General features: G+C 42.1%; 1 protein-coding gene across 2 annotated transcripts; it reads left to right on the forward strand.

Moving 5' to 3' along the window:
• Nucleotides 1–460: 460 nt before the first annotated feature.
• On the forward strand, nucleotides 461–23869 carry rcc2 (regulator of chromosome condensation 2). 2 transcript variants are annotated; one of them, XM_039801427.1, is made up of 13 exons: nucleotides 461–567; nucleotides 3334–3550; nucleotides 5956–6049; nucleotides 10742–10885; nucleotides 11731–11862; nucleotides 12794–12882; nucleotides 13836–13950; nucleotides 14934–15100; nucleotides 15503–15683; nucleotides 16987–17092; nucleotides 20282–20354; nucleotides 20477–20554; nucleotides 22657–23869. In XM_039801427.1, exons 2-13 carry the CDS (start codon nucleotides 3350–3352, stop codon nucleotides 22759–22761), a joined length of 1485 nt encoding a protein of 494 aa, XP_039657361.1. In that variant the 5' UTR covers nucleotides 461–567; nucleotides 3334–3349; the 3' UTR covers nucleotides 22762–23869. The 2 variants fall into 2 exon arrangements, with proteins under 2 accessions (XP_039657361.1, XP_039657362.1); XM_039801428.1 differs by lacking the exon at nucleotides 461–567 and adding an exon at nucleotides 1225–1247.
• Nucleotides 23870–24257: the final 388 nt, after the last annotated feature.

Consider the following 24257-nt stretch of genomic DNA (forward strand, 5'->3'; position numbering starts at 1 on the left):
ATCTGTAAATCTGAGTTTCTCCGCAGAGTCATGCAAAAGCACCACTTTAATTCTTGTGTTTACCAGAGATGTGCTCGTACGTTTCTTGGAAATAAGTCATTCAGCATGAAACAAGCATCAGACATGACTAATGGACTAAAGAAATCTAAGTTGACTGAAACCAAAACCACCGATTAGTCGACTAATCGACTAAGAGGGAGCAGCCCTACTGGGTACTGAGCATGTGTGTGTAATTCAGGCCTGTGTGTAATGTGTATAATAATAACAACAGAGTGAAAACATTGTAATTTCTCCTTGTGGGATTAATAAAGTATACATTATTATTATTAACTTCTGCCAAAGTAATTTTCTGGTAAGATACTTGTACTTTTACTCAATTACTTTACACAAGACGGATCTGTGCCGTAAGGATGTATGGTTTCTACGTCCAGTGGTATTGGTGAGTGCTTGGTTTCCTGTATGAATACTTAATGCCAACCACGTGGTGTGAAGGCAGACTGCAGCTTCTTTTGTTCAAATCAATCAAACCGGAGACGGCCAGAGAGCTGCTGAATCAGGAAATCACCGGTAACGTTACATTTATTTAGTCGTAGCTTTATCAAATTACAATTATATTTTTTCGAAATCACAGACATTGTAACTTACGTACGCTAAACTTAAAACGTGTCCAATCTTGAAAAGATTGAAAAAGTTTTTGTCGTGTAGCATCGTTTAATGTAACGATAGTTTCCATGGCTTTATTTAGACTGGCTGTTAGCTTACAGTAACTGCGGGGACGTTAGCTTAATTAACCCTATCAGTCAGCTATTTTGCAATTCTTGCGCAACTTTATTTAAGTCTGGGTTTCTGAGAATTTGCTGTTTTTATATAACACACAGCCTTTGCCTAGCATGTTAGTGTAGCGGCTAACTATGTAACTTGTGTTAGGGACGTTAGCGCATCAGCTAGCTTGCTACCTAACCATTATGTGAACAAAGAACGGCAGTGCGTTAGCTGCTTAGCCTAATGAAGCTAGCTAGCAGCTAACGCTAGCTACTAGACGGAACACCGGTACATGTTTTAGTTGGCAGTTTGTTTCCGTTGGCTAATGATTTGACCGTCATTGAAGAAGGTAAATTGAGGAAAGTGGCCACGTTTTCAATTTTAATGGCCGGTACTTGAAAATAGAGGTAACCAGGCTTGGATCACGTATAGTAACGTTAAACTTACGTTACTACTTCGAACGTTAGTCCATTTAAAGACGCACAGTAGGTTCTCTTCTTCTTCTTCTTCTTCTTCTTCTTCTTCTTTTTTTTTTTTTTTTTTTTTTTTTTTCTTCTTTTTCTTCTTCTTAAAACTTTATTATTCAAATACACATACAATAACTGTAAACACATACAGACTACACGAATAACACTGTGTGTGTGTACACATGAGTTTATGAGTTCATAGTAGTTGTCTATTATTTGACGTGCTACGTATTTTATGTAACGTCAGCCCGTTCTTTTTATTTTGGCTCATCAAACAAATTATTTTTATTTTTACTTAATTGTCTCTTTCTATAAACACGCTTCTATAACTCATACTTACTTACTTACTTACTAGACATGCAGTCCTGTTTAAATTATTCTTGAGCTAAATTGACTTGAATTTAGCATTTAAAAAAAAAAGTAAAATGGTAACAGAAGTTCATCAGAAACTGGTTTTCTGTAACGGGCAGAAACTGGGACAGCTGTCCTTTTTTAGTTGCTGAAGTGCGGAAAAGGAAACTATAAATGCAGATAAATAACAACTTTATTTTTTTTTTCAAATAGATCTGCGCTATAAACCGTTTTTTTATTGTCATTGCGATATCAACTTGCGCAATAAACACATCGCGAAAGTCTGCGGCGTATCATAAAAAGGCACTTAAGAGTGTTTTGTGTCGGTTGAAAGAAAATATAAGTAGAAAACTGCACTTTAAAATGTAACTACCATTCTTTTTTTTTTTTTTAGTGCTACCTTTTATGTTCAATTCAATGTTCACTTGTATCTATTTATTTATCGCAAGTAGTATCTGTTTATGCCGTTATTCAACAACACTGTTGCATATTTTCTTCCTATCGTGCAGCCCTTCTATCAAGTACAGTTACAGTCTGAATTACACGATAGATTTTGTTTTTTGTTATTGATCCCAAAATGGGAAACGCAGACACACAGCACACATACAGAGTCTACAAGAAATAATAAACAGTATAGAATACAAAAACAAATATTCAAAAAATGAAGATTAAAAAATACAAAGTGGAGATTGTACAAATGTATATTTACACGTTGGGAATAAAAATTTACAACTGCTTAAATAAATGGTATTAATAAAAGTAAAAAGTAAAACCTATGTCTGTGCAAGTTGCACTTGGTGCAGCGTTGTGATGTGTACGAGTCTTATCGAGCACTCGGTGATGAAGTGTTAGACAGTTGTATTTCCTGTGGTAGGAATGATTTCCTGTAGCGGTTCGTGCGACATCAAAGCTGTCGGAGCCTCTTAGAGGGGGGGGGGGCAGGGTGGTCGGGGTTACCCGTGATAAGTTTTTTCAGTGACCTCCTCTCCCACCACAGCCTCAAAGGTCTCTTGTTTGCAGCCAATAACAATTTGGGGTGTACATTTTTTTTTAAGGTTATTTTTTGGGCATTTTCAGCCTTTTGATTTGACAGCAGAAGACATGAAAGGAGAGAGAGAGGTGGAATGACATGCAGCACTAGGCTATATATGCGTGCCTGTTCTACCAACTGAGCTATCCGGGCAGCCCTTAGGGCTGCACAATTAATCGCAATTTTATCCAAATCGCAATATGGACTAGTGCAATATCCAAATCTCAATTGTTAAATGCAAAATATGTGTCAAACCGTTCTGAATGAAGTATCGTGGGGCTGCAGAGACGTCCTGGGCCTACAAATCCCATCCTTCAGACCAAAAGAAATGCTCGATGGTGTTTTTTTTGCCCCCAACTGCTCCTTCCAGGCAGCGCTGCGACCGCTGCCTTCAAGGCACCTAACCCTGCGCTGCGTTTTAACCCAAACATAACCAGTGCCTCCCAACGGCACCGTTGGGGGCAAAAAACACCGATAAACAAAATAAATCATCTTTGTTTGGTACAGATTCTTGCAAAAATCACACTACATGACTATAGTACATTTTTGTTTCAATGAAAATGAGAATGATGATCCAAAAAAATGTATCATTCCACCTCCGATATAATGAATCATATCGCAATATCAGTCAAAAATAATCGCAACTGGACATTTTCCTGCTATCGTGCAGCCATAATAACAGTGTTGTTGTCTCTTTCTGTACAAACTCTTTCCCACAAACAGCTTTTGGATTGAAAACATGCCGCGTACGAAGGTGACAGACGTCTCAGGGAACGGTGGGGTGAAGAAGAAGAGGGCCAGCGGCAAGAGGAAAGAGAGGGACTTCAGCAGCGACGATGAGTTTGATTACGAACAGGAAAACAACAAGAAACCGGGAAAGCTCGCCGCCAAGTCTGGTCTCCAGCCCGTCACTGTGGCCGACGACGTCAAAGAGAAAATAGTGGGTTTGATGCACTCGGTTTTTAAAACTAGCGCTGCCAGCTGGCTATTTTAAGACAACTACCAGAATTATATTTGTAATTTAAAACGTGTTTTTTTTGTATGCCATCCCATTTTTATCAGGCTTTCCGTGGGGTCTTAAAAAGTCACATTTTTCAAAATGAACATTTAAAACCTCAAAAAGTCTTTAAATCCGCTGAAGTAATGTTTTCTAGGGCTTAAATAATTTTCAAAAAGGTCTTAATTTTCCTACATCAATGTAACACAATGTCTAATGCTCAGTGAAAGGTTCCCGCACTGCTTTACAATATTCTTTAAAAAAATATATATATTCTGTGGTGTTGTAGTTTTTTCTTTCCCTAGTCGAAATATTTAATTCGCTGTATTAGGGCTACAAATGAGACCAACATGCAACTTTGTTTGCAGCCAATCTAGACACCCGTCCTATAATGCTATTGAGGAAATCGGGGGATTTGTTTCAGACAATGTTTTCCAGACTCTTGACATCTGACTTATTTATTTTTTTGATGTCGTGATATACCGTAGGTCTTGAATTTCATTCATAAAGGTCTTTTTAAAAAGTCTTTAAATTTGACTTGGTAAAACCTGTAGAAACCCTGTTTATGTATGACTATTACTTAACTATTAAAAAGAGAGATGAATAGTCTGCAACATGCACACCACATGGTTAGTCTCCTTAGTGGTGCGAGGAATTAAATCTGCCAGAAGATCCATATAAACCCCACAAAAAACACCCTTTTCACGTCTGCATTTAGTTTATTTGTCGACGATTCTCAAGACTATTGCGCGTCTATTTACACGTCTCGAGAAAGGTCCCTGGGACAGAGACGTCGACAAAGGTGGAAAGTGTGTGCATCTGTTGTTTTATTTTCCCTTTTGATAGAAAAGACCGAACAAACGCGTAGCTCGTAAACTCAGAAAATTGAATTCGTACCGCATAACCATGACTTCCAGTCAGCGAGTCAGTCGTTTACTCTTATTTTTTTTTTCTCCGAATCTGCACATGTATTTATGTTTTAGTGTTTTCCTCTTGATGGAGGACAGTCTGACCCTTGGCAAGGAATTTAGTTTTCTTCATCTTTTTATCTGCTTTCTGATAAAAGTGAATATTCTCCGCAGCACACTTAGTTTCTTCCAAATGCGTACTTATGTCCACAGGGCCGTCTGCGAGGATGGATTCTTTAAATATGATTGCAGGAGGATAGTTATGCACAATATATTGATACAAATCTGTAATTGGTTCAGGAAAATAAATCCCCCAAAAAACATGCATGTCTTCAAACGGTGTAATCAGGATGACCAAAGTGTTATTTTCCCCAAAATGCCAGAATGTTCTTTAAAGGTCCTATAACATGCTGCTTTTATATAGGCCTTAGTGGTCCCCTAATACTGTATCTGAAGTCTCTTTTATATAGACCTTAGTGGTCCCCTAATACTGTATCTGAAGTCTCTTTTATATAGACCTTAGTGGTCCCCTAATACTGTATCTGAAGTCTCTTTTATATAGGCCTTAGTGGTCCCCTAATACTGTATCTGAAGTCTCTTTTATATAGACCTTAGTGGTCCCTATACTGTATCTGAAGTCTCTTTTATATAGGCCTTAGTGGTCTCCTAATACTGTATCTGAAGTCTCTTTTTATATAGGCCTTAGTGGTCCCCTAATACTGTATCTGAAGTCTCTTTTATATAGGCCTTAGTGGTCCCCTAATACTGTATCTGAAGTCTCTTTTATATAGACCTTAGTGGTCCCCTAATACTGTATCTGGAGTCTCTTTTATATAGGCCTTAGTGGTCCCCTAATACTGTATCTGAAGTCTCTTTTATATAGGCCTTAGTGGTCCCCTAATACTGTATCTGAAGTCTCTTTCCCAAAATTCAGCCTTAACCAGAATTACAGCCACTAGAGCCAGTGTGCGGATGTGCCATTTCTGTGTCTGTAGCTATTGAGGAGGAGAGAGGGGGGGGGGTGGCCTTGACCAACTGCCACTTTGCTCGTTTGAAAGCCATGATGTCTCTCTCTCTCTCATGGGTGGGCCAAATTCTCTGGGTGGGCAAAGCAGAGAAAGGGGAGGTAACCTTGCTCCTTATGACCTCATAAGGAGAAGATTCCTGATTGGCCCATCTGAGCTTTCATTTTCTCAAAGGCAGAGCAGGATACCCAGGGCTCGGTTTACACCTATCACCATTTCTAGCCACCGGGGGACCATAGGCAGGCTGGGGGAACTCACATTAATGTTAAAAACAAAACCCCTTAAAGTGACATTTTCATGCCATGGGACCTTTTTTAAATCAAATCACAGATGCTGTGATCCAGCTACAGTTTGTGTAATGATTTGCTTTCTGACACTTCTTTTGTCATTGACCTCGTTTTGTCCTTTTCTACAGAAACTTGAGGGCTCAAAGGTGAAAGGTCAACTGCTCATCTTTGGAGCAACCAACTGGGATTTGATTGGAAGAAAGGAGGTACCCAAACAACAAGGTAGAATCTTTTTTATTTTTTTTATTTTATCAAATGGCTGAATCGGGTCTACAGTAGGACCGATACCTGTGGCTGATAACGTCAGCCTTTTTTTTTTTCGCGTATGCATCTCAAATTTTGATAGCAAGTGTTACTACTGCATGGATTTTCATCAAATATCTATCATATAAAAGTCATTTGAACTTATTGCTGTTATTTGGGCAGGGTATCGCCAATGATTTCCCGATTCAATACCGATTTACAAGGTCCCGATTTGATTACATTTCTTATTCGATTCAATATCAATGAGGTTAGGGAAAATTCAGCTACAAGACCAATTCTGCGTGGCTACAAAAGAGATTCCCAGAGACCTGAAATATTGCTTTATAATGCACCACGTTCATGTTTATTTTAAAGTGCCCATATTATGCTCGTTGGCTTTTCCCCTTTCCTTTATTGTGTTATATATCTTTTTTGGGAATGTTATAGCGTGGCACGCCCTCATACTCTGCTTCTGACTGGCTAGTAGTCCTTACCTAGCTACTGAGCATGTGCGACTCCCAACAAAGATGGAACAGAAGTGAGATGTCTCACTCTGTAGCTAAAACAGAGAGCTCAACACACAGGGTGAAAAGAGGAGCTGCAGCAATGTGCAGTTCAACAAAAGTATTGAACCATGTAAACCTATTTATTATATCTCTAAATACAATTAACCTGAACCTGAAAATGAGCATAATATTTAACTAACTTTAACAATTGTGCCCCAAAAAGTTTGTTGTGGGTTATACATCCACGGTGAAAAGGCGTGTATTAAGGGGGCTTTCAAATCTAACTCGTTTGGTCCGGACTTATTAGTTTCATCCGAACCAAAATTAGAGGTGTGAAACCTCCCTCGGACCACGGTCCGGACCAAACTGAACCAGGGCCCGGTTCGTTTCTAGTGTGAAAGCAAGGCTATCTTTGTGTTAGAAGACCGGGGAAGCTCCTTTAAGGAACAGCTCAGCGAGAGTGAGAGAGAGAGAGAGAGAGAGAGAGAGAGAGAGAGAGAGAGAGAGAGAGAGAGAGAGAGAGAGAGAGAGAGAGAGAGAGAGAGAGAGAGAGAGAGAGAGAGAGAGAGAGAGAGAGAGAGAGAGAGAGAGAGAGAGAGAGAGAGAGAGAGAGATGGTGTCAGCGCTCGGAGCAGACAGCCAAGAGCTGTCTGCTATCAGAGCAGAGAATACACCAGCGGTGTACCTGTTAAGTGGTCGTAAATGTACCGCGTAGGTTTCGGTTTGTCTCTGAATAAATGCTGCAGCTCCTCAAAACCCCAAGTTAAGTTCCGGCGTCTCGCTTCTCAACGACGCAACAAAAGTCAGTTTAGGTGTGGTCAGCTGGGTGTGAATCCGAAACTTACCGGATCAAATGTATACAGTGTAACAGAAACGTGAACCTTGGTTCGAACCCTAAAAGATCGTAATCGGATCGCTCAAACCAAGGTTGATTTTAATTGGAGAACGGATTATTTTAACCCAGCCCTAGCGATTTATCATCTCTAAATAATCCAAGACAAGAAATCCGTTTGCATGGTGTAGCCACGTGTAGCCTTTTCAGTGAGAAGAAATGCCTTTTTTTTTTTTTGTGATAACATTTTGAAACTTAACTTAAAGCAAGTGCAGCTGTCACCTTTTTTGAACAGGAGTCAACGTGTTTTACAGGCAGTTGCATGCTGGGACTATTTCTTGGCGAACAACAGTCAGTACAGTGACTGCATGGAGTTTTGTTTGTCACGTTTGGTACCATGGTCAACGCGTCCTCACTAACTGTATCTCAGCTACGCAATTGCATTTAAAGTAACAATTTAGATGTGATAATAAAGGGTCCGAGAGTCTTGGGGAGTTTTTCGTTTGGGTATGGATGTAGTAAAGTAATGTATTAGTTAAGTTAGTATTCAAAGTAACGTTAGTAGTTAACGTCACGTTCTCTCTTGGATAAATGTGTCTACGTTGGCCTGTTGGCTTTTTTTAAGATGCCCCTGTGAAGACTTTGACGTGTAGGGGCGGGAATCACCAGAGGCCTCACGATACGATATCATCACGATATTTATGTCACGATACGATATTATTGCGATTTTAAACATATTGCAATATTCTGCGATATATTGCAATGTACTACCTTTTTTCCAACTTCAAATTTTTCCCAATTTCAAATGATGTCCCCAAAAGGAAACTTTGTCAACATCTGTTTTATCTAAAAAGAAAAATTTCTCTTTTTGTTCATCTCACTTCAATTTTATTGCTGCAAAATGGGATTGTCAGCAGACAGACTGACCAACACATATATCATAAAAGATCGATACTTGGCGTCTGTGTATCGATACAGTATTGCCAAGAAAAATATCGCGATACTATGCTGTATTGATTTTTTCCCCCACCCCTATTGACGTGGTCATTGATTGGTTGGGATTTACAAGATGTTCAGTGCGAGCCATCCTGTTAGAGCCCCCGTCAATAAACAAGGAAATGCACTCGTTCTCTGTCTTTCTGAAGCTGGGTTTCCACAGGCAGCTGAAATATCGGCAAACGGGCCTCGATTTCTCCTTGTTCACGGAGAAGAAACCTCCCCGGAAATGAGTAGAGACCAATGCGCCGCCACCAAGCGGACCGCGTGTAGTTGCTGTACGTCCGGCTACAGCGTAAGGGTCCGAAATTTATCTACGCGTGCCTACTTGGGTACCTACAGTGTAGCTTCAACGCAGAACCATAAATCAAGCTTCAGGGTGACCACATGTTAGGGTGTACATGTCTCTTTGTTTGGATATGCGCAAGCCACATATGGATTAAAAGCCTGCTGAGATCCCATTAATTGATAGTGACAGTAATGTCTATTCATATGTATGTATGTTGGCCCGCTGATGCCTGGGGTAGGCTGTGCACGGCCTTGTTCCACCCTCGCCTCTCCACTCTGGTACGCGCTGATAACTCTGCTTTGTTGAGACTAGAGGGGGGTTGGGGGGGGGGGGTTAGCCGGAGCAGCTGCATGGACAAAGACTATCTCTGGATGGGCGAGATGCTGTGACTACCAGAGCACCAAAACACGTTGAAATCATTATTTTGTAGGTTGTAGGTTTAGTTGGGTATGTTCAGCACTTCTTGTGGAAGTGTAGCAGTAGTTTGTCTTGATTTGAACCGCCTTCGTTTTCAAATAAATGGAGACTAAGGCTACGTTCACACCCCAAGTCTTAATGCTTAATTAGGATTTTTTTTTTTTTTTTTTTGCTCCGATCAGATTTCTTGTTTGGCTGTTCACATTAAAATGTGGCCTATATCAGATTCCAGTGTGAACTGTTTGCGGTTTTCGAACTGACCCGCATCACAAAAGAAGAACAAAGTTAGGGAGGTTATGGAGGAAGTCAGCATTTTGGCTGTTATTTCAAAATGTTTGTGTAATGGCAGCCATAACATTAATGAGCAGGTGCTGGGGAGGAGAAGAATGAAGAGAAACTGAGACAAATTGACTATTTTGGGCCTTTTGCGGAGTTATGGCTGCAAATTCACTACCGAGGTCTGTGTGGAGGCAGAGAGGAAGTCAGGAGTGGTGGGACTGCGTTGGGAATAGCTTCACAGAGACGCAGTTCATTCAAAACTTTCGGATGCCTAGTCCAGTTTTTAATGTTACGGTCTGTGTCTCGGGCTAACTCCCACCAGAGCATAATTGTGACAAATGTAGATTGACGTAGAAGTCGCATCAAATCCGCCTCGGTTGGTCAAACTGCGGCCGCACTGAAAAAGATCCGACCTGGGTCTGATTCAGGACCACATATGGAAGTGGTCTAAATCGGTTTTGAGTGTTAACACTACTTCTGAAGAAGTCTGACCTGGTCACTTGACCCCCAAAAAAATTAATCTGATTTGGGGCACTTTTGCCTGCAGTCTGAACGTAAATGGACTGTTTTTATATATATTTATATATTATATAACGTAGCTTTTTGTTGTTGTTGAGTGATCTAGCTTGGTTCTAGTAACTCACAGCTCATCATCGTACTAGTGACATGAAGAATGATTTGATGAATTATAGCGCAGAATATGTGCACTTAAGGTACTAAAGTTCATCAGGATATGATATTCGGAAAAAAGTCTTGTGACTTTATTACGATATCGCAATAAAGTCACAAGACTTTTTATTTATTTATTTTTTTTCATTGCGGCCCTTGAAGTCTAGGCTAGACTGCAGGCACAAAAAGAGTGCAGATTTGAGTTTTATGTTTATGAATATAAAGTAAGGGTGTCCCGATTTTCAATTTTGAATCGGAAATTGCGAAATTGGCTCGAAATCAGAAGCATGATCTGCATGATTCCCAGAGTATTTTTTTCTCTCTCTCTCTCGGGACCTTAAAATCACGTTGAATCGTGGATTAGGAGAATCTTGACACCACTAATAGAAACCCCTTTATTTAAAGAATAAGTCCCAACCTTAGTGGGAAGTATGAGGCTTTGGTTAGTTTACGAGGACGCGTTACATTATGCTTTTCTCTTTCCTCTCATACAGCGGTCAAGGAAAGGAATAGGATGCAGAAAATAACTGTGTGTGTGTGTGTGTGTGTGTGTGTGTGTGTGTGTGTGTGTGTGTGTGTGTGTGTGTGTGTGTGTGTGTGTGTGTGTGTGTGTGTGTGTGTGTGTGTGTGTAAATGGATAACCTAATGATTCATACGATGTGTGGTCTGTGTCTGTTTTGCAGCTGCTTTTCGTAACCTGGGCCAGAATCTGTGGGGTCCTCACCGCTACGGCTGCCTGAATGACATTCAGGTCAGCTGTGTGGTGTCTGGTCCCTGTGCCGCACACAGTCTCCTCATGACCACCGAGGGCAGGCTGTGGAGCTGGGGTAAGTGACGCGCTGCACTCGGGCGCAAATGAACTTCCGGATTAAAATATTGTGCACGGTTATGAGTTTATACCCAGGAAATACAGCTGGGATTACTGACTGTAAGGAAGTGGATTTGTAAACAGGTTTGTGTCACACGGAGTATGTTTACATGCACACTATTATTCTGACTTGGATACGGGTCATATTCCGTTTGGATAAACAGAATAAGGCCTTTTTCTCAGTATAGCATTTTCCGATTAAGACATGTGAGATAAGCGGTTATTATTCAGGTTTTAGAGGCATTCTTTGGACATACAGCGCATTTAAAATCTGCGTCTCAATCAGGGCTTTTACAGTTTGTGACACTTTACGGCCTCTCGCCTGTTTACGGCTTACGGTCAGCTCTGTGCGTTGCTGTACGCAAACCAAGCAGCCGACAGTTTGCAGGGCTGCGGTAGAGATGCACGGCCAAAAGAAAAGCACGAGAAACGCAGCTATCGTTAAACATTATCAAAGACTTGGATATCAGCAGGTTTTTGGATATGCACAAACATCACAACGCTGACCTTTTCAAGAAGCTGGTTGAAGGAATGAAAGAGGGACGCTGTGTTCACACGGTGGAACAAGTCCTCCACTGCTGGAAAACTTTGAAAAATACTGTTTTGCACGGCTGCATGTAAGCGGGAATATTGGAGGAATATTCACTTTCATTAGCCATGTGAACAGATTAGTCCTAATTTTGTCTTTTGGGGAATAAGGGCAACAACCGGAGTAATATGTGCATGTAAACAATGTAGTCCGTGTCTGAGGCTAGAGCGGCGCGAGGCATCCATCTCTGAGCTCTCGGTTTCTGGCTTCTGCAGGTCGCAACGAGAAAGGTCAGCTGGGACACGGCGACACCAAGCGCCTGGAGGCTCCCAAGTTAATCGAGGGCCTGGCGGAGCACGTGATTGTTGCTGCAGCCTGTGGACGCAATCACACCCTGGCACTCACAGGTAGGCTGAGCCGCGACGCCAGTTATCGTCACGGGTCGGACCGATGTTCTGTTTACTGTCTTCCGATACCAGTATCGGGAAAAGCCTCCGACACCGCCTGAAACGCTGGTCTCAGAATCGGTAGTGCTGGAGTTTATTCACCGATCCGATGCCACGTATTTTAGACCTGAAGAAAATGTACTCTAAAGTAGTTTTATTTTTGTTCTTTTTCTGTTATGACCGACTGTCAAACTAGACAATAAAAGAAAGATGTATGTTCATGTTTTACAAAGAAGTTAACCTGAGCCAGACCACACAATGATAGCAATCATATCCCATCCACACAGTGATAGTAGTGTACAGCTGTTAAAATATGATAAAGTGTGTGTACTTTTTAGCACACTGGTACCTGATCTGTACGGAGTATCTGCCAATACCGTATCGGAAAGAAAAAATAATGGCACTGGACCATCTCTGATCGCACTGTTTAGGTTTAGGTGTGAAAGCGCCCTTAGTGCCTTTTTTAATTGGTCATCTGTTGTAGCCATTGGCTGGAGTGCAGCATACTCTGGGGTCATCATAATTTAATGCAGAAGTTGTTTGATTTCATTGGACATTAACAGCAGATTTCCAAAAATGACCTAATAAACTTTCCGTTGCTCTGTGTATTTCTAATTGTTTTGTAATTGTAAAGCCATATGATACAACTTCATTGTCAGTTTACACCGAAATTAATTTTTCGTTCCCGAGCAACGAAAAAAAAAAAGAACACACACAGAGTTAGACAACAATTACACATACCTGTATAGTACCAAGACGAAAACCCATCAACAGCCGTGGCAGGGAAACATGTTCCCTGACATCTTTTTGGGTCCAGATCTTAATTAACCGACAGAATGTGAGAGTTGTGATGTGCTGCGGTGTTTTGCTGACGCCATTCTCTTCTCCCCAGAGGACGGCACTGCGTACTCTTTTGGCGAGAACAAGCTGGGCCAGCTCGGCCAAGGCAACCAGACCGACGCAGTCCTCAGCCCAGCACCGGTACGCCATCACCGTCCCACTCGGCACACACTGTAGAGCCGGGGAACAGATGGGGCTCCAGGGTTTCCCCCACAAAAGTTGTTTAGCCCCGTGGGGCCAGTCTCAGACCGATGGCAGCATTAATGTACAGCACCATAATATCTGTGATAACACAATCGTGGCAGAATGGTGAAATTGAGAATTTAAAATGGCTATAAGACAGATTCCATAGGGCCCAACATTAAGTCAGTGCTAAAAGCTAACTTTTTAGCACCCTGCAGCCTCTTTTTTTTTTTCTAAATGTTACATAGTTATATTTATTTGTTTATTTCATATTATTGTATAAATGTTTTTTATGTATGCACCTTCAACCGAGGCGAATTCCTAGTATGTGCTACTTACCTGGCAATAAATCTTTTTCTAATTCCAACTAGAGATTTGGAAACATGGCTACGTCTAAAGCGTGATTTATGGCTCTGCGGACGCTCCACGCAGAGCTTTGGCATTTCTTTAAACCAATCAGAATCGTCACGGGCGGTGCTAAACTCTGCACAGAGCCGCTGCAAGATAGTCGTGCGAGAGTCAACATTAGTCCTCCATAAATCCACCGAATTTAAAATTCCATCGCAAAGAAAGCAGAAGGAAACGTAAAATACATGCATCTGGTGGAATTTCCTGAAGTGGAATGAGATTAGCCAATAAGGAGTTAGCCTTAGCCTACCTGTAGCCCTCTCTTTCCCTCCTTTGTTTTACGGTCCCAGCCCCCGTCTGTGAGAAGAAGAGATTGTGAGAGAATTTAAATCATTCTGTCTCTTTATTTGTGGAAGTGTTAAAGGTATAAGGCTGTTTTTGTTTTTAAAAGTTTACATTTGGGCCACCAAACATGTACTTTGGCCACCAAATGTATCGGCTGCTTCGTAGGAAGCTTGTTAGAGTGGCTTCTTCATGTCTTCCTTCTCTCTCGCTCCCTCTAGATTTGCTACAACGGCCAGCCGCTGGTGAAGGTGGCCTGTGGTGCCGAATTCAGCATGGTGGTGGACTGCAAAGGAAACCTGTACTCCTTTGGCTGCCCCGAGTACGGACAGCTGGGTACGCTCACAGCCGGCACACACCTCTAGATAGATACTTTATTCATCCCGAGGGAAATTTTTTAAAACATCTGTTCTTTTTAATGTGACAGCTCTGTTTTTAAAGTGTGTTTTAAGTAACCTAGCTTAGTCTCAGAGAACGAGACCTCATGACCGATAAGACCCAATCAGACGGAGAAACGTCGGCGTCTGTGTCGCCAAAGGTCTCGGTTTGCTTTGAGACTGGCATGGTTTTATTTCAGTTAGCCTAATAGCTGGTTTGATTTGCATTGAGAGATGATCTTATGGAAAGTACCCCATGCCAATCTCTAGGTATGGTGAAGGGTATGTGATGTGTGGGGGTATGGTGAAGGGTATGTGATGATGTGGGGGTATGGTGAAGGGTATGTGATGATGTGGGGGTATGGTGTAGGATATGTGATGATGTGGTGGGGGGGGGGGGCTATTTTAATTCCAAAGGCCAAGGGAACTTTATCAGGATGCATAGTATCCTGGATCCATGAAATAACTGCCCTTTAAAAATAAACATCTGCCTGCCTCTATGGGAATTTAACATAGGGGTGGACTGACTTATGCATTTATTTATTTACAATACATTATTCATTCACAAAGAAAACTGGTGTCCTTAAAGGTTGGATTTTTCCTAATTTTTTTAATTAAGGCATTAAGCTCAATTTCCAGAAGATTTTTTTTATTCTTCTTTTTAGTCAACTTTAGCATGGGTGTGTTCACTTATGCAAGACACTGTACATATTAAAGTGATGTAATTTTCTGGACTTACCAGACTGTTCTAGCTGTTCTGTTATTTGCCTTTACCCACTTAGTCATTATATCCACATTACTGGTGATTATTTATCATAACTCTCATTGTGAAGATATTTTGCTAAAGTTGTTGTCAAACCTACAATATCGTCATTGAGAATGTTTGGTGAAGAATATCGTAATGTGAATCCTTCTCTCTCTCTCTCTCTCTCTCTCTCTCAGGTCACAACAGCGACGGGAAGTTCATAGCCCGCGCCCAGCGCATCGAGTTCGACTGTGAACTCATCCCTCGCCGCGTCGCCATCTTCATCGAGAAGTCCAAGGACGGCCAGGTCACGCCGGTGCCCAACGTGGTGGTCCGAGATGTGGCCTGCGGCTGCAACCACACGGTGAGAAAGTGCTCTCGTTGCTTTCATTTAGGGATGCACCGAATCCGGATTTTTGGGGGTTCGGCCGAAGGCCAAGGATCTTAGTTTTTTAACAGAAAGGTCGACCTCCTTTAGAGATCCTTCCCATAATGTTGTCAGACACTTAGAATATTAATCGGAGTCTGTCAGCGGCTAAACGAGCACTTTTGTGAAGGTAAATACAAGCTGGACAATTGCTCTGTTAACTTACATTGTAGCTGGTTTCAACTGCAGCAATCTCACTTAATACTGGACCGACTGTTGTTCCCATCGGTCACTTAGACACAAACACATAGGGAAATAGGGTCCAGGTTGAAAAAAAAACAGAAGTTACCCTTTAAGACGGAGCATTACAACTGTGTGTGTCTGTCTGTGGCTTTGCAGCTGGTGCTGGACTCCCAGAAGCGCGTGTTCAGCTGGGGTTTCGGTGGTTACGGGCGTCTAGGTCACACGGAGCCGAAGGACGAGATGGTTCCTCGGCTGGTCAAACTGTTTGACTTTCCTGGACGCGGCGCCAGTCAGATCTGTACGGGCTACCAGTGTTCCTTCGCGGTCAGTGAAATGGGTAAGACGAGAGCACTGACTCAAGTAGGCTCGGTTACATTGTGGTCTAGTTTAAAAAATTATCACAATTAAGGTAAGCGCTGTGACCGCTCTTCTGAAGTGATTTTTGGAGAGGGACATGAGATGGTTAAATACACTGGTTGAGTCACATGACACCATTGTATTCATATCATACTATCCATGCAGGCTAAAGCGAATGATATTAATAATGCATGCAGGTCGCTTCCTCCAAATTCCAGGTTGTGGTCGACTAGCAGGGCCTGCTTTGGTTGTTTGCTAAATTGATCAACATTGATTGTGATTGGTTGTTTGCTGTCCGTGCAGAGCCTACGTGTCACACACACACTAGCAACAAACTGTGTATCCAAGAGCACTTAGATCAGTGTAAATGACGTTCTATCACAAACGGACTGCTGTTGTAAATTAGTGTTAACGTTTCCAGCTTTGTGGCTCCGAACCATAATATTAATTGGGGCAGACGCCTTGTTTCTTTAGGCTAAGGCCGGCTACACACTGGCTGCGTGGCGTGTCCATTTTTATTTCAGCTCCCATGTTAACGGGTTAGAGCTTACACACTGCCTGCGTGACACGTAAGTTTGAGTTTAGTTTAGTTTATAAAAGGGGACCGCGCAAATTAATAAAACGCATGATTTCCCATGGGTTAAAAAAGCCAGAATTAGCCAAAAGGCTATTTTTCATCTGTAGTCCCCTGCCTTCGATGTTAAAAAGGCTTTTAACATCGAAAATGTGATGTGCATGCTCGAAATTGAACTATTTTTCACGCGACACGCAGCGTGTTGGAAGCGTTTCCAGGCAAAATAGAATACAAAAAGGTGTTTATATGTCATTTTGATACAAATGCATATTAATAAATAACATTTTTTATTAATAAGGGACAAAATTCCACTAATTAACCCTGACAAAGCACACCTGTGAAGGTAAAACCATTTCAGGTGACTACCTCATGAAGCTCATTGAGAGAACACCAAGGGTTTGCAGAGTTATCAAAAAAAGCAAAGGGTGGCTACTTTGAGGAATCTAAAATATAAGACATGTTTTCAGTTATTTCACACTTTTTTGTTAAGTACATAATTCCATATGTGTTCATTCATAGTTTTGATGCCTTCAGTGAGAATCTACAATGTAAATAGTCATGAAAATAAAAAGGAAACGCATTGAATGAGAAGGTGTGTCCAAACTTTTGGCCTGTACTGTACGTCCAGATGATTTACCCATTGGCTGATACATGCAGGCTATAAAGTCAGGTCAGTGATGTCTGACAGTAAATGATGCTGTGTTTGCAGGCGGGCTGTTTTTCTGGGGCGTGACAAACACTTCCAGAGAGTCCACCATGTACCCCAAAGTCGTGCAGGATCTGTGTGGCTGGAAGATCCGCAGCGTGGCGTGTGGGTGAGTGCCGACGTTACTCGTTAGTACCTCTCTGTGTGACGTGGCGAGTGCGTTTTTAATTTTTTCATCCCTGCGAAGGACATTACTCTCTCTCACAACTAAAGGGACCTTCAGGAGGTGTTCAGTAGCGCTGCTCCCTCTTAGTCGACTAATCGGTGGTTTTTGGTCTTAGTCAACTTAGATCTCTTTAGTCCATTAGTCATGTCTGATGCTGTTTTCATGCTGAATGACTTATTTCCAAGAAACGTACGAGCTCATCTCTGGTAAACACAAGGATTAAAGTGGTGCTTTTAGCCCGACTCTTTGAGGAGAAACTCAGATTTACAGATCTGTCGTTTTAAATCAACTAATCGATTAGTCGGTACGATTGAATGAGTGCTAGTCGACTGAGAATTTCTTCAATCGAGCACAGCCCTGGTTTTCAGACACTGTTGGATAATAGAGCTGCAGAGATTAATCAGCGAATCAATTTGTTGTCAACTATTAAATTAATCTTTCAATTGTTCAATCAATTGTTTAGCAGTGTTCCCTTTTAGGATTTTTTTTTTTTTTTAGCAGTGGGGGCAGGTCCGAACACCCCACCCCCCCTCCCCATGAAACAGAACTGACACTTTGCTGCAACACAAACTAATATATGTATTCACCTCTATTCACATTCTCAGTTGTGATTGAACTGTATTTTTTGAGTTAATATATAGGCCAACTTTGATCCTGACAAATAGGCTAAGCATTAAATAACAATAAACCCACTATTAATTACATCATCTTAATGCAGTGTCACTACTTCAGCATGGAAATAATGCACCTCAAATACAAACGTTCTCCGACATGAACTCTAACAACGCAGCCCTGTTTCTGATACCGTGGGGGGGGGGGGCGCGCCACGGTCAAATCAACAGAGAGGCAACGCTGCGTTTAGGCATTTTCTTTCGAGCGAAACAAAGAAAATGTGATGTTTCCAGGTTCTCAAATGTGACGATGTGCTGCTCCTGTCGGTCCGACATTAAAGCTATTTTTTAGAGCTGAAACAATTAGTCGACTAACGAGAGATTAAAAGTATTTTGATACTTCATTAACCCTCCTGTTGTCCTCGGGTCCAATTGGGCTCGATGGTGTTAAACCCTGAACATAACCATATTCTCGGGGGGGGGCTGATAACACCAAACACTCCCATTTTTCAAAGTGCCTATATCGGGTTTCTTTCAATCAAATTGTCAAAGAAAAGTAACGTGGATGGTTCCGTACGGCGCTCTTCACGAGTCAAATAAATAATCCGTTCACTACTTTCATTGAATTTGGGTGTTTTATCCAAATAGCATTTTGACACAAAAGGTAAAAGTGACCAAAAACGTGAAAAAAAATAAGCCACAAAAAGGGACAAAGCTACGAGTGTCGAATGAGACGACCAAAACGATGAGGATAAAAGTTTGAATTAAAAATTTTGAGCCAGAAAACCAAGTTGCAACGGTAGGGCTGCTCGATTATGGAAAAACAATATAATCACGATTATTTCGGTCAATATTGAAATAGCGATAATTTGACACGATTACTCGTTGACTTCTGGAAAGATGTTCCAATTATTGAACTTAAAAAACAGTAAAAAAAAAAAAAAAACACAACTGTGAACTTTGCCTTAATACTTTTCCTATTGAAACTTAATTTTTTCATTCAGAACACAAAAGAGAAAATAAGAGTTTACTTGCAAAACGTAAAGCGCTAAATAATTGTTTTTCTCGATTATTCTTTTTTTTTTTTTTTTTGTGATCGTTGGGAGCCGAAATCATAATCGCGATTAAATTTCGATTAATTGCACAGCCCTATTGCACGATCGACGGGAAGACAACACAAGGGTTGACTAATATTTTAAGTAACAAATACAAATATTCCCTGATGTGAGTGTTTGCTCGTTGCAATATTAAATAAAATGAAATATCTTTGCTTTTTTCCCCACTAAATTGACATTTCGTCGACAAAAAATGATAGATTGATATCGCTTAGGGCTGCTCGATTTATGGAAAAAAACATAATCACGATTATTTCGGTCAATATTGAAATCACGATAATTCAACATGATTACTTGTTGACTTCTGGAAAGATGTTGCACTGATTGAACTTAGTGGAAAAAGTTAAATAAATAAACAGTAAAAATAAAAACGCACAACTGTGAAATTTACTTTTTTTTTTTTTTTTAATACTTTTCCTATTGAAACTTTATTTTTTTATTCAGAAGACAAGAGAAAATAAGAGTTTACTGGCAAAACGTAATGAGCGAAATAATCGTTTTTCATTTTGAGCCGAAATCATAATCGCGATTACATTTCGATTAATTGCACAGCCCTAATATCACTGACGTTGTATAAACGGAACAACTAACCAATCGTGCTCTGCTGGGCCACGCTACATCCTGTAACGCCCTGCAGCGCCCTGATGTGACCTGAACTACTACGACTACCATTTGAAGTCACTGTTCCATTATTAATGTGACTACTATCGCCACTGTTCATCACATCCCCAACCGGCTCGTCAGACACCGCCTACCAAGAGCCTGGGTCGGTCCCAGGTTTCTTCCCAAGAGGGAGTTTTTCCTCGCCACTGTCGCACTGCTTGCTCTTGACGATAAACGTGAAAAAAAATAAGCCACAAAAAGGGACAAAGCTACGAGTGTCGAATAAGACGACCAAAACCATGAGGATAAAAGTTTAAATAAAAAATTTTGAGCCAGAAAACCAAGTTGCAACGGTAGGGCTGCTCGATTATGGAAAAAAACATAATCACAATTATTTCGGTCAATATTGAAATCACGATAATTTGACACGATTACTTGTTGACTTCTGGAAAGATGTTGCAATTATTGAACTTAAAAAAAAAAAAACAGTAAAAAAGAAAAAAACTGTGAACTTTGCCTTAATACTTTTCAATTGAAACTTAATTTTTTCATTCAGAACACAAAAGAGAAACTCTCTTGAGGGAATTACTGCAATAGTTGGGGCTTTGTAAATTATAGAGTGTGGTCTCGACCTACTCTATCTGTAAAATGTCTCAATACTATAAATAAAATTGAATTGAATTCAGTCGGCAGGTGAACGGACGATGGAAATAATGGTTAGTGGCAGCCCTGGTGCAGTCGCTTCTTCGCCGTGTGGCGTCTGACGGAGCGTTTTTGTGTTTTTTTTTTTTTTTTTTTAACAGGAAGACCAGCATCATCATCGCTGCAGACGAGAGCATGATCAGCTGGGGCCCCTCTCCCACGTTCGGAGAGCTGGTAAGACCCGGCGCCTCTTTACAGGAAATGATGCAGAAACGCCGTTTACGCGTTTAAAAAAAAAAAGAAAACGGCGATGAGAGTCCGAAGCCCACCGCTGATCGTGTGTTTTTGTCCTTCAGGGATACGGCGACAGCAAACCCAAGTCCTCCACCACCGCCCAGGAGGTCAAGACCTTGGACGGCATCTACATCGAGCAGGTAAATACACCTCGGTCGAAGGATCTGATCTGCTCCTAATCTGCTCCTTACATCACACGCCACTTATAGCCGAGACACACCAGCCAGACGGCCGACCATCGACAGAAAAGCCAGTCGAGGTGATCAGTCGCGTCCCTGAGGTCCAAAAAAACTGCCCCGGGACACACTGAGGCGACACCGACTTGAGAAACCTAATACGTCTCCATAGCAGCAGGCGGCGCTACTCTGTATAATGTTGCCCAAGAAATGAAAACCGGGGCAGCTGATTGGACGAACGCGTCACATGGGGTTTGTTTTCTCCGGAAATTCAAAGCCAGACTGTCGTGGCGAATCGTTCAGAATACGATATCTCATATTAGACTAAAATAGTTCACCGAAAACGTGTTTCTGAAGAGAAACAGGCCGTGCAGTGTCTGAATCGGTCTTCATTTCAGATCAACAAAGGTCAGTTTGAAAGATTTTGGTCAGATTCTGAGAGACTCTAGTCACGCTCATCCCGCTCCCCGTTTCCGGGTGAGCCCCGACTGCCCTGCCGCCGACTGAACGCGTCAGGTCGGCCAAAATGAACGCCGACAGCCCCCCAGACTGACGCTGGCGCGGGACACACCGAACAGACTGGAGTCACCGACCTCGCCAGACTGTCTGAGGGACGATTATCGGCTCTGTGTGTAGCAGGCTTTAGGGAATGTCCACACTGAGACATCCAGCAGTAAACACATCTGTTGTCTCTCTCCGTTTGGGTTTTTCACACACATTAACGACAGGAACACACTGCACGCGGAAGCGCCCCCAAATAGCCACGAAGCCCCGTGAAGCTAAACTAGTTTGATTTTCGGAGTCCACGTTATCCAGTCTGTCCGGCCACACTGGCTGCGATCTGGCGTTTAGCGGCTGCCATCAGTTGTTTTGGTCGTCTCCTCGATTTCTTCCGTGAGCTGTGAAGCGAATGTGTCCGGCAGGGCAGCTAATCGCATACAGGAAGGCCAGAGCACAGCTGGATAATTTACAAAATAAAACCGATTTTCAAAATAAAACGCCTAGGTTTATGGTGATTTTTGGCTGGCTTGTCTTCTCAGCTGTGTCAGCCAGACGGGCGATAAGGCGCACGGAGAGAGGCAGACAGGCAGACAGACAGACAGACAGACAGACACGCACACAAGCATGGGTTACACTTTACTTGAAGGTATCTACATAAGAGTGACATGACACGGTCATGAACGTGTCATAAACATTATAAACAGTTCATGTGTTCATGACAGTGTCGTGTCACTCTTATGTAGATACCTTCAAGTAAAGGGTTCCCCGAGCATGTATCTGAAAGCCTTCTGGTACCCCGTTTTCCCACCAACAAGAACCAGGTGCTGGTTCAGAGCTAGAGCTAGCGCCGGTTCGGAGTTGGTTCGACTGACGAGCCTCCAAAGAACCGGTTTGCTTTTCCACAGAGCTAAGGAGCCGGCACAGAGCCAGCTCTTACATCACTGTATACGTCTCATCTTTCCCAGCAGCGTTAGCGCGGCGGCGCCAAACACAAACGCACCATCAACAATGGTAGACGTTGCTTTGCTATCGATGTTTGCGGATCTACATCGGCGTCCGAACTCGGCGGCTCCAACGTGTTCGCGCGGCTCGCCTTTATAGTGCAAGAAAGCAGCTCGTTTTCCTCCTCTGACCGCCGCTGCTGCTGCTGCTGCTGTTGTTGTTGTTGTTTAATCGCGTCCATCGTGTTTATCTGCTAATTCAAAATTGGCGGTCACAAGTTTCTGTTCGTCTTGTTGGTCACAGTAACCCGCCAAAGCCTGCGACGTTAAGCGGTTCTTACTTCTGGCCCAGCGATGACTTGGTGCTACTTAACAACCACTTTTACCGGTTCGGAGCTGGTGCTTTTGGTGGTCGAAAAAACAAAGAACCGACTTTGAAACTATAGGCTCTGGCTCGAACCAGCACCAGCTCTGCCCTGGTGGACGGGCTTTATGTTAGATTTATCAGACCTGGTGTTTGAGACGCTGTGTCAGAGTTGGGGGGGGGGGTTTAGCAGTGAAACGTCCAGCGCTACGTTGGGAGAAAGCTGACTGAGTGCCGTGTTGTTGCTGTTGCTGCTGCAGGTGGTGATGGGCTACTGCCACTCCCTGGTGATCGCCCGGCAGGACACCGAGCAGGAGAAGGAGAAACTGAAAAAGCTGCCCGAGTACAACCCCCGGACGCTGTGACCGGGGGGGGGCGTCCCCACGGCAACACCTCAACCTCCTCCCCCACCCACCCACCACCACCACCCACCCCGGCGATGCTCGGCAGCCACCAGCGGGGACGGCTGAGGCTCGGCGAAGGATGAATCCACACATCTCAGCACGCTGGCCCTACGCCTATTCGGACACCTGAAAACCTGAGAAAAAAGGGACTGGAGACGGACCGATTCCCTCGTACGGCGAGATATCTTCACCTCCCCACGGCGAGTAAACGTGCAGCAGTTTGCTCAAAGCACTTCCCACCTGGTAGTAGAGTCGTGCCTCCCTAATATTAAAAAAAAAAAAAAAAAAAAAAAATACCTTTCCCGTTTTTGTAATACAGCCAAACATTCATGTTTTGTTCTGTTGTTTTTTTTTTTTTTCTTTGTTGCAGTATATGAAATGATAAAGTTGTTTGTGACATTTTACGGGTGCTACAACGGGACCCCCAGTCTTTTTCCGACTGGGGGTTTTTCAAAGACCAATACTCCATACCTGTGCCTTTTTCTACGTGTACGTTCAGGGTATGGAAGTCTTGTTAGTGTTGTTCGGAGGATCAGCTGATCACTTTGATTTAAGTGCAGTATGAGAAAGGTGTATATGTGTGTGTGAGTGAGTGTGTGTTAGTGTGTGTATGTGCAGCTGCCACAGATTACAATCAGGATTTGGAACGTTGTTTTTCTGAGTTTAGTGCACTCCACTCGATGGTTACATTCCTCCTTTTATTATTATTTTTTATTTTATTTTCCTTCTTCCAGTGTTTGCGTCCAGGATGCACATGTCTGTTCTTCCAAGATCCCGGTTCTCTCGCCAGGTTCTTGTCTTTCCTTTTTTTTTTCTTCTAATTTTGAGTAATAACCGTTCCAACGCTCAAAGCGGTTTCACAAGCAGGTCAGGACTTTTTAGAACCGATAATGCACTGTCTCTAAATATATCAAGGTGTGTCTGGGAACGAAGGCATGTCGTTGTTTTAAAAACAGCAGAGGGGGGAGGGGGGGGTTTTCCTCTCACCTGTACTGCTTTCTTTTTTATGGTGACATTTCTCTGGGTTCATTTTTTTTCATTGAAATGGTTAAATAAAGATTCATGTGAATTGATTTTGTTGTCTTGACTTCTCCACACACTCTATATCTGTATTATTATTATTATTATTATTATTATTATTATTATTATTATTATTATTATTATTATTTCCTTTTTAACCTTTTACCTTTACCTCGGGTCAAATTTGACCCGTTTACAAAAACTTTCTATATCCGAACTATGACAAAAGAATTTTGGAAAGTGACAAATGGTGGAAAAAGCTACAAAAAATGCAGGAAAAAAAATCGACATTTTTAAAAATCATCAAAAACCTCGCCGAAGGTGACAAAAGTTGTTAAAGTGATGAAAAAAAAAATTGGGAAAAGGTGAAGAGAAAAAAACATCGAAAAAAATTGACAAAATTTGAATAATAATAAATAATAATAATAAATACCCTT

This window comes from Perca fluviatilis, chromosome 5, assembly GCF_010015445.1.
Source record: "Perca fluviatilis chromosome 5, GENO_Pfluv_1.0, whole genome shotgun sequence".
Taxonomy (NCBI): domain Eukaryota; kingdom Metazoa; phylum Chordata; class Actinopteri; order Perciformes; family Percidae; genus Perca; species Perca fluviatilis.

Excerpts from the sequence above, each read along its gene's own strand:
- rcc2 (XM_039801427.1), top strand. The coding sequence starts at position 3,350 with ATGCCGCGTACGAAGGTGACAGACGTCTCAGGGAACGGTGGGGTGAAG. Across the intron at positions 11,863-12,793 it reads TCACACCCTGGCACTCACAG|AGGACGGCACTGCGTACTCT; the intron begins GTAGGCTGAGCC and ends TCTTCTCCCCAG. Across the intron at positions 20,355-20,476 it reads CTCCCACGTTCGGAGAGCTG|GGATACGGCGACAGCAAACC; the intron begins GTAAGACCCGGC and ends TTTGTCCTTCAG.